The sequence below is a fragment of the Larimichthys crocea genome, chromosome XXI (assembly GCF_000972845.2).
Source record: "Larimichthys crocea isolate SSNF chromosome XXI, L_crocea_2.0, whole genome shotgun sequence".
Lineage (NCBI taxonomy): Eukaryota > Metazoa > Chordata > Actinopteri > Sciaenidae > Larimichthys > Larimichthys crocea.
The window spans coordinates 8,006,873-8,019,744 of NC_040031.1; the positions used below are offsets into that span (position 1 = coordinate 8,006,873).

Here is a 12,872-nt window from a genome sequence, read left to right on the forward strand (position 1 = left end):
GTAAGCTAAAAATACAGGACTTTTGGCTGTCGAATGATGTGCAATGCTTGTACACAACAACCACAAAGATGCAGAAGAGTGTCAAGAGATACAACGACACAGCACACAGAAAGAGTGTACCAGATGAGTCTGCAGATAGTATTGCTTAGCACACACATGCCAAACACCAACAAGGTCTTCAGCTGAGCAGTTTCTAATGAGCTACATCTCATAAAGCAAATGTTGACCTCTCCCCTTACTTTACATCACAAGCATGGGCTCCTTTTGTATTCACATGCTTGTGCTGCTGCTTTTGTTACAGACAACGTGTCACATGTGTGTTGTAAAGTAAACAAAGGGTTCGTGACAGTGCTAGTGACTGTGTGTGTGTGTGTGTGTGTGTGTGTGTGTGTGAGTGAGAGAGAGACAGAGCGAGATAGAGAGAGAGAAAGGGACAGGAGAGCACGTGCCAGGCAGGGCTGAGCTATTAGCAGGCCACTTGAGATGGGTTATGTAACAGCGTTGTGGCTGCTGCAGTACCTGCTAGGCCTGTAGTCGCTGTCATAATTTTACACACAAACACCCGCACACTGATTCACATCCACATGCACAACACACCAGCAGAACAGACAGCGAGTGTAACACGATCCTTCTCTTTTGCTTGGCACCACATCACTCTGTCCTATCCAACCAGATGCACTCATTATGAGAGTCAGTGTGTGTGTGTGTGTGTATGTGTGTGTGTGCGTGTGTTTGAGGTCATCAGGTTTCAGCTCTTTTTCAACAAGGAGAGGGGAGGGCAGAGTTTTTATTAGTGCAGTAGCTTCATGTTGAGATGTCGCCCCAAAACTGTAGTGCAGTAGTGCAGGAGATTAGAATAAAGACTGAGTTTAACAAGCAAAGCCTTAAACTGCAAACTGCCCCCACCTCCCACCTGCTCTTTAACACACACACTTATTCCTAAACATCAAGTCAAAGTCTTCTCTGGGCTGTGGTTTGGAGAGGACAGATGGAGCAGGCTCCTGCAGGGATCAACATCGCAGACTCTTCTACTTTCTAATTCAGCTGTTTTTCCATTGCAACTTCTGTCATTGCACCGAGTAACTTACTGTGTGGGAGCAGGTTAAGGTCTTGCTTAAAGGAGGACTCTAGCAATTTAATATTGCACTTCCATAAAGTTCTCAAAGTGTTTTGGGTTTTCTCACATTTTTTCATGGAATAAATAGATTTTTTTTTGCGTCTTAACAGCCTCATCTACTTTTCTTTTTGTCAATGTGAAGGTGGTTTCTCCATGAGTTGAGAATTTGATAGAGTTAGCTGATTAACCAGAGACAGATTAAGAATTTTTATTTTTATATTTATTTATTTATTTATATTCTTATTATTCTATTTATTCTTATGTTTATGCTGAACTTCATTTCTGCTAGGTGCCATCGTTTTGTACCTATTTGTGCTCCACGGCATGTAACCATAATTTAAAAATCAATGAAAAGTCTGAATCTAGAAAAAAGACAAGTGCTGAATCCTATTTCTCTCCATTATGCAACCATCTTTAGTTCGAAGGCAAATTTACTTGATATGATCGGTTGTCTTTATGTTTTTATTCCATCATATTTAAATGTTCTTTGTAAAGTGTGACGAAGACCACAAGCCAAAACTTTCATTTGGTTTGGGTTTTCACCTCTTCAGATTATTTTCCCTTCTTCCTCACTAAACCGCCTGATAACAGGACTGCCTCTTTAATTTAAAGGCTCTGAAGGCCAATCAGCTTCTGATTGAGGGTTGCAGGGTCCGATCACAAAGTAATCTTCGAAAGTTGTAACAGTTTTTGTTATTTTAAAATAAGGTGATAAATACAGTACTTCCATGCACCAATCAGAATTTGGAAATATTAAAATCAGACTATGATTACAGTTGTGGGGCTGCTTCTGTTTCCAAGACACTGTCAATCAAATCTCATCATACAACACCCACACGGTCTTGATGAAGCTGACTGTTCTCTTAATAGATAATGACGAACTTTTATTGTTCCTTATTTAGAAATGAATATTCAATGCTACTGAGAAAAATTAGGAACAACGTTTTTTTCCACCATTTCATTTGAATCATAATAGAATGTTTATGCATGTGCTACATTTAGTAACAAAATGGAAACAAACTTGGTTTCCCTTCTGTGAGTTTCTGCAGCATATTAGGAGGTGTTAAATTCCTGACTCATCATTACCTCATCACACAGCGAAACTTTGGCCTGGCATCACAGAACCGACCTGTTGGAAGACCTGCTGATGCATATTAATTCAATGTCTGTCACCTGTTTGTTATGCAAATTGTTCATTATAATGCCACCATTCTTATGCCCATCATGGCCAAATGTTAATCACAAAATGTGCCATTGTGCTCCAAGGCTTCATTTGAATCCATTAACCTAACGGGAACACCTTTAGTTGCCCTTACATCCTTCAACTTCTTGTCTGTGTGTCAATGCAGCAAGTTGGTGCATTGATGATAATAGAGCTGGACTGGGTTTAATTACTATTTAACCACACTGTGTCCCAGCAGGTTAGAAGCTCAGCATAGTGAAGACAACCTGAGCACAGAGCTCTCTCCAGCAGTGGAGGGGGAGGAGAATAAATTGGGATGCTTGGCACAGGCCTAGAGGCTCAGTCTCATTTTTTCGATCGCTCGTCTGCTGTAGAGGCTCACGCTTGTCTAGCACACTTTGCAAGTCTGCAAAGTGAGTCAGGCTGCACAACTTTAAGACTCCAACACTGAGATCTGTATGCTGATTGCTACTGCTCGCCAGCAAAATACAAATTAGGGCGAAATGCATGTTTGTTTGTCTATATGTTGGTGGAATAATAAACAAAATATCTCTGGCTTGGGTGTGCCTATGTACTTGTGTATCATCTTAAAAAATAATGCACTGCAGTCTCAAATTCTTCACTGTTCTTTGCTAAATTATTACACTGTGCCTAACAGTAACTCAAGCTGCAGTATTTTAAGGATAGAGATTACAGAATTAAGGTGCAGACAACAACTGCATTACAAATAGTACTGTGTGACTGTTTTCTATGTTTATATGCTCTACTGACCGCAATCATCTGGGCCACGTAACTCTCAGGTCCGGTGTACTCCGTTGGATCCTTCACCCTCACCAGGACCAGGAAGTAAAGGTAGTGCCACATGCTGTGCTCTGATTTGATATGCTCCTCAAAGGACACCGTCTTGTTGTCAAATTTATCCCTCTCCAAGCCTGAAAGAAATTAGCTTTATTTAATGAGCCCTTCTAAATATACCGTCAGTCATTTGCACATGGTATTGAGTGAATCACACTCACCACAAATAAAACAGGTGGTTTTCAGGATCTCCTCCTTCCTTTGTTTCTCACTTCTCAAGTCAGCAAAGGTGTCGATGATGACACCAAAGATGAGGTTAAGAACGATGATGATGACGACGAAGAAGAACAGGAGGTCGTAAACCACCCGGGCCGCAAACAGAGGCTCCTGGATGATCCAGTTACAGGAAAATATAGATTAATTTAACATTCACCATCAAAGTTATTTGATTTAAACTTAAATAGAAGCTGATGCAACTAATTAATTTGTTAATTTTGTTGTTTTACCTCCTTGGAGGGTCTCCTGAGAATATCTCCCACACCTCCTCCATTACGTAGTCCTTGGTTCAACACTGTGATTATACACATGAGCAAAGTGTCGCATACCCGCTCTGTCCCATCCTTCTCATCTGTAACACACAAGATAACATGTGAGAATACACAGAATAGGACAGAGAGTGACAGAGAATACATTCAGATAAAATATATATTAAAAAACAATAGAAAACAAAGATAAAATGTGCAGTTTTAACTGCTAAATATCTACATATTTTTTGTTACTACCTGTAAGAAATCAGCATCGATGAAGACACAAGATGACACAAGACTGGCCTGAAGTTCTTAAATACAGAACACTTCTGTTGCAGCTTCTCCTGTTAATGGCTTTGTTCTCTTCATTTGATTTGACTAAAGGCTTAATTGGGTTTATATTACGTTCATAACCAAAACACCTTAATTTTTCAGATCATTAATCTGAATTTAACTAAACTTAATTAAGTCAAATTGAACAAAAAAATGTGTGAAAGGTTTTTAAGCATACTCAACTCTTCTGTCATTCAAGTACAGTCTGACCTTATTCAAAAAAATGATCATTCAGTTTTACATTCGTGAAAATAAAACACCTTTTTAGCCACCAAAAGTGGTACGATTATGGATCAAATGAACACCTTCAACTCCATCTAGTACTCAAATGTGAGAATAAAACTGATAAAAATGAAAACTATGAAGAATGTTACTACTGTTACTTTTACTTACTATTATTTATATCACCTGTGACGTGTGTATATCCTGTAAAAAGGAAATGGCACACACAGCTGCTGAGGACAGAGAGGAGGTGAAGGATGTTGAGATCACGTGCGTGCCCCTATGGTGCAGGTGATCCATGGAGACGCAGGAGAACACACAGGAGTGTGAGTCACCCTCTCTTGCCTCATCAAGTTTCTTTGTGTGCACACCTCTGAGTGTGTTTGTGTGTGTGTGTGTTTGAAACAGTATATTTGTGTGTGCATGTCTCAGGGTGTGCTTTTGTGTGTGAATAACTTCTCAGCAAGTAATGCCAGAGAGGTCGCGTACACACCCACGACCCGGTCAAATCCCAGAATCTTAAACACTGCTCAGCTCAACAGTGACGGTCATAATGGCAGAATTGAAAGTTAAGTTAAAGAAAGTATATCAGAAAACTTACCAGGAATTGGAGTTGAAACAGGGCAGCTATCTTTCATGCATGTGCCAGGAACTCCTTTGTTACTCAACAAATCTCCTTTTCCTTTCCACAGAAAAAAGAAAAATATAAAGTTGATTAATGACAAAGGCCCTGGGAATTTACAACGTGGTTAAATTGCAACAAATTTTCATCAGCCCCGGTAAAATCTGCAAGAAAGATATAGTCAGACGTTATGTAAACTGAGGCAGCAGCTGCTGGGTGGGTGGTGAAGTGTTACTGAAAAAAACTGAACAAATCATTTGCACATCGGCAAAGCCCAGAGCAGCAGAGGAGCTGTACTTCAGTATGATCAGCCCAGACAGACAGGCTGAAGGAGAACTGTACACCTGGGTCACGGTGTCACCAAAAGGGTCTTCTTCCCTGACAGGCTGAAGGACAAAGGGTTGGAGCGGGAGAGATGAGGCAGAGGGAGCAGAAGAAGAAGGAGCGTGGAGGAGACGGGGGGGCCTGAGGTGTGGTGCAGGGGGTCACAACCTAGAGGTGGCAGTGCAGACAGGGTGCTCCTCGGCTTTGACGGAGCTATGTTTGTGCCTCGGCTCACCCCACAGCGAACGGATAGGCAGACGTGAGCCCAGCTGGTTACATAACTCACCACTGCTCTGCTGTGTCTGCTGTGCTCTATTCAGCAAAACACAGGATGGCGCGGCCACCAAGTTATGCAACAGGTGCACATGTGCTAGCAGGTTGCCTTCCTGACCATCAGAGCACTGTGGCGGAGCTCATTAACACACCCACACGCTACGCTGTTTCAAAACATGTGTCTGGGTATGTTATACAGTATACAGTACATATTCTACAGTTCTTTATGAGAAAAATAAATAATCATTTTGATGACTGTCCTGACTATTCAGAGGATATTGTCAACAATGTGTCTGATATACGCTGTATGTAGACATAACACCTGCCTCGTCTACAGTTATCTTGTGTTATCTTATTTTGCTTTGAAAATCATTAACTTTCTAGGATGTGCAATCTTTGGGTTATTGATACACATAAAGCAGAAACACATAGACAACACATAGACGTTTATGAGTGCACTGTAAGGTTTAGTACTAAGGTTAAATTCAGGACACACAGTAAGTAAATATAAGTATAAAGTCACAAGCACTGCCAGAAATCTGTCTGCAGAACATTATAACAGTATTTTAGAGACATTTAATACAGTACACCGGTAGTCCTGACAGGAAACAAGGGGCGGAAGGAAGGAGGAAGGAAAGATGGGGGATGATGGAACAAAGGTTTCTACCCAAACTCAAACCAGGGACGTTGCAATTACATGGGCTGATTTACCGGGACACCTTGAGAACAACAGACTTTTATTTAAAGCTACTCCTCAAAAAATCTATGTTACACTGTAGAAACTGTTCAAGACAGAGGGTCTGCTCACTATAATGTGCATGGCATAGTACAATAATGACAAATGTTGTTTAATGTAGTTCTGACCTGGTGCAGGAAGGCGGTCCACCTCCATGCGGAAGTCGTCCTTTAAAAAGAGGAAGCCGATGATAGAGAAGAAGTACACGAGAAAGATAGCCAACACGGCTGTCAAGATAATAGAGCGGCCATTCCTGGTCACACTCTTTATCACGTTGAGCAACGTCTCCTCTCGAATCACCAAGTCGAACAACTGCAGCAGGAAATCGACATCAGTGAGTGTTTACCTCTTAAGTGCTATGCTGATAAATCAGTCACAATATATTGGAAGTGAAATGTGAAGAAGAGTTCTTACCAGAAAACTGTAGAAAAACTCATGCACAAAGAGGCCCAGGACGCAGATGATGGCATAGCCCAAATGGTAGATAAAGAGCATGTCCATAACAACTGCTTTGTAGCCTCGAGTGAACGTCCCCTGGTTGCCCACAAAACTTACAAGGAAGACTAATTTGTTGAAGAGCTGAAAGAGAAGAAAACAAGGCCCAGGGATTAAAAAAACAAAACATGCTTTGACATCCCCCAACAACACTGGGTTGAATTTTCTATCACTTACATTGACAGTACCCAGCAACAACAGAGCAGGGCCGAGGCCCATAGTGTAAATGGCACGTAGAATGAGGGAGACCAGAAAGAACAGGATGCCCCACGGTTTAGGTAAGACAGGAAGTAATGCGGTGAACACCCCCAATGCCACCCACAGTGAGATATTCCAGAATGGGGACAAGGTGCCTGGACAGAAGAATAAAGCATCAATCATGGTACCGCACATCAATATTCTGAAATGTTGTGGCATTTCTCTGATAAAATTTTCACCTGAACTAAGAGCTTAACTTAGCATAACACAGTCAGAGGCAATACTCTAAAATCTGAAACAGTGGTCCATAGGGGCCAACATCTTCCTCTTCAAGTTGGACTGTGAACCAGTAAAAGTGGAGCTCACCATTCTTCAGAAAACTGCACTGTTCTGATAATTTATTGATGAAAGATGCTTTCAGGAAAATACTTAAACACCTAAAGTAAGGCAAAAGAACCACACGTGTTCACGTTTCAGTGAGGCTTAGACCATTTGTTTACACAACAACAAACACCTGTATAAGAACTCTAAAACCTTGATATGTGACTGATGTAGTTGTGACCATTTTCAGTTAACCTGACTGAGGGTAAAGTTGGGTAAAGCTATGTAGTGATTTACATTAGATTACCAAGTCTAATCAGGCAAAGAAAACTCTTGTGTGGATGGACTATCGTGTATCTAAACAACATAGGGTACCCGTTTTCAAATGGGAACACGCAGTCCAGAAGGACAACTAGTGTAATGCAGGTGGTGGACGTGCACAATACTCTACCCTGACACTGAAGCAGCTACCGTTCATTTTATTGTAAGTGACGACCTGTGTATAGTGATGTAACAGACTTGAAGGCTTTTTGTTTACTTCAACCACTGGAAACACATACAGTATATTTCAAAGTCTAAATAGTCAATATGCTTATTTAATGTTCATTTGTCTGACTGTTTCAATTTGCTAGGAAAATAAAATAAAAGTTGAATTAAAGAGAGTTTAATTAAAATGAAATGGTTATATTTTCATCTTTGAGCTTATTTCAGCAACTGGATCTGCCCACACTATGACCCACTGGTTTCCACATGGTTGTGCTGATTATTTGATGGTAGTTTTAATTATAAACATGAATAAACTCCCTAATTATGTTGTCATTTCTACAGCAGATGTCTAAAACATGTTTAACTGCTTACAAGAAGCACAAAAAAGGAACATTTCAGATTTTAATGGGAGATCAAATCGATTAAGTTGGATGTCAATCTATCACACTGACAAGGAAAAGAAAACATCAGTTTGAGAAGCATGAGACTAATTCAGAGAAGAGTCTACAGCTATAACTAGTATGAAACTAGGTTAGGTATAGCATCACAACATATACATTTCAACCATCCATCCATGTCAGAAAAGTTGTGGCAGTAAAACAAATGAATCTGAAATTCTTACCCTCGTCTCCGTCATCACCAAAGGGGTAGAATACAGCTACAGCGATGTTGACCAAACAGGCCAGGTAGAAGGAGATGCTTCCCCAAAGAGAGATGTGACGTGAGAACCAGAACAGAGCCTTATTTTCTGCAAAAATAAAACAGTAAGCATAAGTACAGGGACACAAACTCAGCACACAAAGTCGCTGCAGGCCCTGCTATTTATTCTGGAATAACAATAACCAGACATTCTGGGTGATAATCATGATTTACCATCCGTCACCCTGGCCCTGCTGCCACCATCATTATTTTCCGAGAGGATAGGAATCAGAATGTAAAGACTTACTGCGGATCTTCTTCTGCCACCTCATCTCATTGTAGAGGTTGTCAAACTGCTGGAAGAAGTCGTTAACCTTGCTGCCCTGGTCGTCTCTCTCAGTGGTGGTGAACACACGCACCTTGGACTCTTCTGTGAGGTACTCGCAGATGTTGGGCACTGGAAACACTATCTGCTCCATAGTGCGATCGTGACGCACAATCTGGGAAAAACAGATCCAACAAATCGTCTTTATAGGTTTATATTTATACATTTTTTAACAAAGGGACAGAAAAAATATGATTTGCTTTTTAACTTAAGCTTTTGAGATTAAGATCATAAATTAATGAAGTGATAACATTGATGATGTACCTCTATCTGAGCTGTGTGATTGGCATAGTAATGGAGGGCGTCGTCCTTCTCATGGTCGGGGTCAAACCCTGATACCGAGCCTGGCTTCAAGCTCTGCTGCAGGATCTTACTGTGTCGGGCCAGCTATGATCCAAAAACAAACTCCATTTAATCTTTGACTTAAACGACTCAAAATAGGCAGATGAGTGTCAAACCACAAGCATTTAAATAATAATGCTAATGTAATTGACCCTCCTTTGCCTTGCTATAACAATAAGACTATAAAAAAGCTAGATAATGTAGAAATGAACACACTCCCTAACAGGATAAACAGGATGCATTTATAGATATCTAGTCAAGGCAGAAGGAGTATATTACACTCTAGAGACAATTATGTAACTTATCCATATTGCCTTTCCTCCTGGTTCTATGTATATAACTCTGTTAAGTAATATCAGATGCTTAAGGCCGGCTTGACAGCAAACAGTTGCTTATTTACACATCCGGCAATTATGGATATTCATTATCATTCAATTGGAGTCTTGTTTCTGTCCAGCTATTGAATTTAAGTCTAGTATCGACTCTCTATTGACGCTCTGTTTTGGTCCCTACCAACTCCTGTGGGATATGCAAAGCTCTTTAGCTGCTAAATGATTCCCCATGTTCACCAGACAGACTGTCTGCCATTTGTTGTTAAGCAGGTACATGGAGGTTTCCATATAGTTTTTTTATTCAAAACAGATATCAGCCAGGTGAACTAAAACAGTAAGGCCAGGTAGCTAAACAATGAGCTAGCTTCAGCTAATTGCTTAGCTACCCAGGTACCCATAAAGATTAGATTTTTAGTTAGATCTTATTTATATTTGGTAGGTTAGGTAAGATAATCTCCTACTTAAAATGAGCAGTGTGCAGGATTTAGTGGCATCTAGTGTACCAAAAGACTTTTTCCCAAAAACTTACATTGTTGAATGAAGCAACTGTAAAACAATAAATAATGTGTTTGAGCATCACAACTCAAATGAAATGATTCAACTATCAGAATGTGATCCAATAAAAGATGAAAAGTCTAGAAGAGGTGCACGATTCAATCATTTTATCTCTATTCAAGTTAGCACAGAACAATGAGGACGTACACACGGAAGATCTGGGTAATTTTATGGAAATCAAACATTTCACGCACCACTTAGCAGTTTCCTTAAGAATGTACAGAGCCCCACCTCCAATGCTATATCCAGCTCTCTTCATGAATTATCATGAAAACATATGAACATTAAGGAATATAATATTTTAGATTTTTTTTTCTGTTTCTTTAATTTAAAAAAAAAGTCTCAAATCCTGAGATCTATGCACCGCATTTAAAGGACAAGAATGAAAACAGAGATTGCTGTTGTGTTACAATGGAATGTGTGCTTTGAGGTTTGATTACTTTTAATTACCCCCCCCCACTTGTTTATATTGTATATAACTGCCGGAAAAGAAGGTAATTTTCCTCCTGTAAATCCCGTGGATACTAGAAAAAAAAAATGTACAGGAAATTACTTGATACTTAACACAAAAATTTACAGAATGAAAAATGACAGCAGCCATGATGAGCAAATAAGAGCAATAAGAGATGAAATCCTTAATAAGATGATAAAGTGATAAAACTTGATAAAGTTATGTCTAGGTTTGTGTGTCATCTGTAAGTATGTCTGTGTGTGTTTTATTTTTTTGTTTTTTTCGCTTTCTGTGGTCAAAAAAAGGGAAAAAACAGTCAGACTGTCAAAAAACCCTTTTCTTGTCATAATGAAACTAGTCTGTTAGTTGGACAAAAATACCCTGTTTGACACTTGGCTTTAAAGAGGCAGAAGTGCAAACCCGCTAGACTCAGTCTGCCCCCTGCATTTGACATAAACTATAGAGAAAGGCAGTCACACACACACGCGCACGCACACACACACAAGATACAAACATACATACACACATGCACAAAACAACTACTTCCTCAGTGGAACAACACCTCCATCTCATTTCTTTACTGTTGATACCCTGGACCAGGCAGACCACATTTGTTTAGTAATACAGTGGCTACTGCTTGCTTCAGTGAACATCTACGTATGCAGAACCAGTGTCACATCCTGAAAGCTAATTTTAGACCCCTTCATAGAAGAGCAGTCTTCCATCATTTAGCACAGAGGACACACTCAAATGGGAGCATGCGTGTGGACACACACACGCACACAAACTAGCGCAGTGCACAGCCTTGATGTCGGCGGAAGGTCAGGCAGACAGAGAAAGAGGAAATGCAGTAATGCCTCTATTGCAGACAAAAACAAGCTCAGGCATTTTTATTACCTGGTGAGCCAGAATGTAAATGTTGTGTCCAACGTCTCTAGGCTTGATCTTGTCTCCAACGCTGTCCTCATCCTCCTCACTCTCCAAACCCTGGGCATAGGCCTCCTTCATTACATCCACCTGATGCACAAATGTGATAAAAAGTTACTTTAAAAAAATGATAATTAATTAGAAATAATTATAAAAATGCAACTTTGTTGAGTGAGATGAGCCTTCACGGTTACAAAACCAGGACGTTTTAAGCTGTGGTTACACACTTACCAGTTCGGTGGGTCTCATCTTGAAGAGAATCTTCTCTGCATTCTCGCTGTCATGGCGGCTCTCCATGATGGCCAACAGGAGCTTGGAGGCATTGTTCTGCAACACAAGGCTTCACTAGTGAGTGTTCATATTTTGATCAACAACAAACTACAGGGCCAGCATAAATCAGAAATTAATGAACAGACTGAAAAACACAGCAGTCAACCGCTGGACATAAAGTGGAGTCAACAAACTTAGGCCATCACACGGAAAAAACAGGTGCAACATATATTGCTAAATTTATTTAATAAAACACCTTTCAACATTGGAGAACTGATAAAACTGCCTTCAGTTATCTTGCTCCCAGCCTCTAACACTCTATATGGGTATTACTAATTGAATCCAAAGGGGTATTTCTATAGTCACAGCTGTGTCAGTGACTATAGTATGTGTCATAGTGAGCAGCCTCTCAGAGACACCTGCTGCTCACCTTAAGCTCCAGTACCAGGTCCAGCCGATGTTTCCCCAGTGGGTTGATGGAGTTGACGATCAGTGCTATAATAATGTCAATGCCATTTGACTCATGCTTGGCTATGCAGGTCTGGAGAAAGGAGGCGTACAGTTTGAGTGACAGCACATTCAACGATAACAACATTTATCAGATAAATAATGCAACAGAGAATTATGCAATATGACATGTTAATAGATAAAACATCAGAGACGGCAAGAAAAGCTGGTTGTATTTGGGAACATATTTAAGTCAGCTTGCAGCGTGCTAAGTGTTTTTTTATCTGATTTGTTTACGTCATGAATGTAGCACTGTCTCTAAGTGTTCACTGTGACAGACTGTTGATCTATTTTGAAATGAAAACAGACCTATGACTTCCTTGAAAGAAAGAAATTGACACAGATGCATTCTGGTTGACAGTTATGCTGAACACGCATACATGTGCACAGTAGTCAAAGCGCTACAACGTTTGAAACTACTGTAAAGTTGCTTTCCTACATAGTTTACATCCATTGAGTTGAAGAAAAGAGTAGCTTTGTGATCAATATATGACCAGAATCCCAGGGAATAAAAGGCTTAACATTATATTTAACACTTAATTAATATATTACCTACTTAACCAACTGTCAACTCTAAACTAACTAATCCTTCACCTACCTGGTTTTCATGGCAGGGGCCCTGACAGTACTCTGTGATGGTTTCCAGGGTTTGGCGAACCAGGTCCACATTACTCTCATTTATATAAAGTCCGAGCAGCCCGAGGCCTCCAGTGGTGCTTCCACAAATACAGTCCAAGAACTGAAGAGTCTCACACACCAGATTGTAGTTCGTCTTGTTGTTCTGGTTGCGCAGAAAGTTCTGGATTCAGAGCGGTAAAAAAACAGTCAATCA

General features: G+C 40.2%; 1 protein-coding gene across 2 annotated transcripts in view; it reads right to left on the reverse strand.

The window, feature by feature from the left end:
- Nucleotides 1-12,872, reverse strand: part of itpr2 (inositol 1,4,5-trisphosphate receptor, type 2) — a 54,431-nt gene that overhangs the window by 6,746 nt on the left and 34,813 nt on the right. For both annotated transcript variants that reach the window (XM_010737695.3, XM_010737696.3), the window contains exons 42-55: nucleotides 12,639-12,839; nucleotides 11,964-12,074; nucleotides 11,495-11,590; nucleotides 11,234-11,353; nucleotides 8,921-9,043; nucleotides 8,579-8,771; nucleotides 8,255-8,380; nucleotides 6,805-6,980; nucleotides 6,547-6,711; nucleotides 6,261-6,444; nucleotides 4,779-4,859; nucleotides 3,602-3,723; nucleotides 3,317-3,482; nucleotides 3,072-3,232 (exon numbers count right to left, since the gene is read on the reverse strand). In XM_010737695.3, the coding sequence (XP_010735997.2) occupies nucleotides 3,072-3,232; nucleotides 3,317-3,482; nucleotides 3,602-3,723; nucleotides 4,779-4,859; nucleotides 6,261-6,444; nucleotides 6,547-6,711; nucleotides 6,805-6,980; nucleotides 8,255-8,380; nucleotides 8,579-8,771; nucleotides 8,921-9,043; nucleotides 11,234-11,353; nucleotides 11,495-11,590; nucleotides 11,964-12,074; nucleotides 12,639-12,839 (2,025 nt within the window). The remainder of the gene's footprint in view (nucleotides 1-3,071; nucleotides 3,233-3,316; nucleotides 3,483-3,601; nucleotides 3,724-4,778; nucleotides 4,860-6,260; nucleotides 6,445-6,546; nucleotides 6,712-6,804; nucleotides 6,981-8,254; nucleotides 8,381-8,578; nucleotides 8,772-8,920; nucleotides 9,044-11,233; nucleotides 11,354-11,494; nucleotides 11,591-11,963; nucleotides 12,075-12,638; nucleotides 12,840-12,872) is intronic.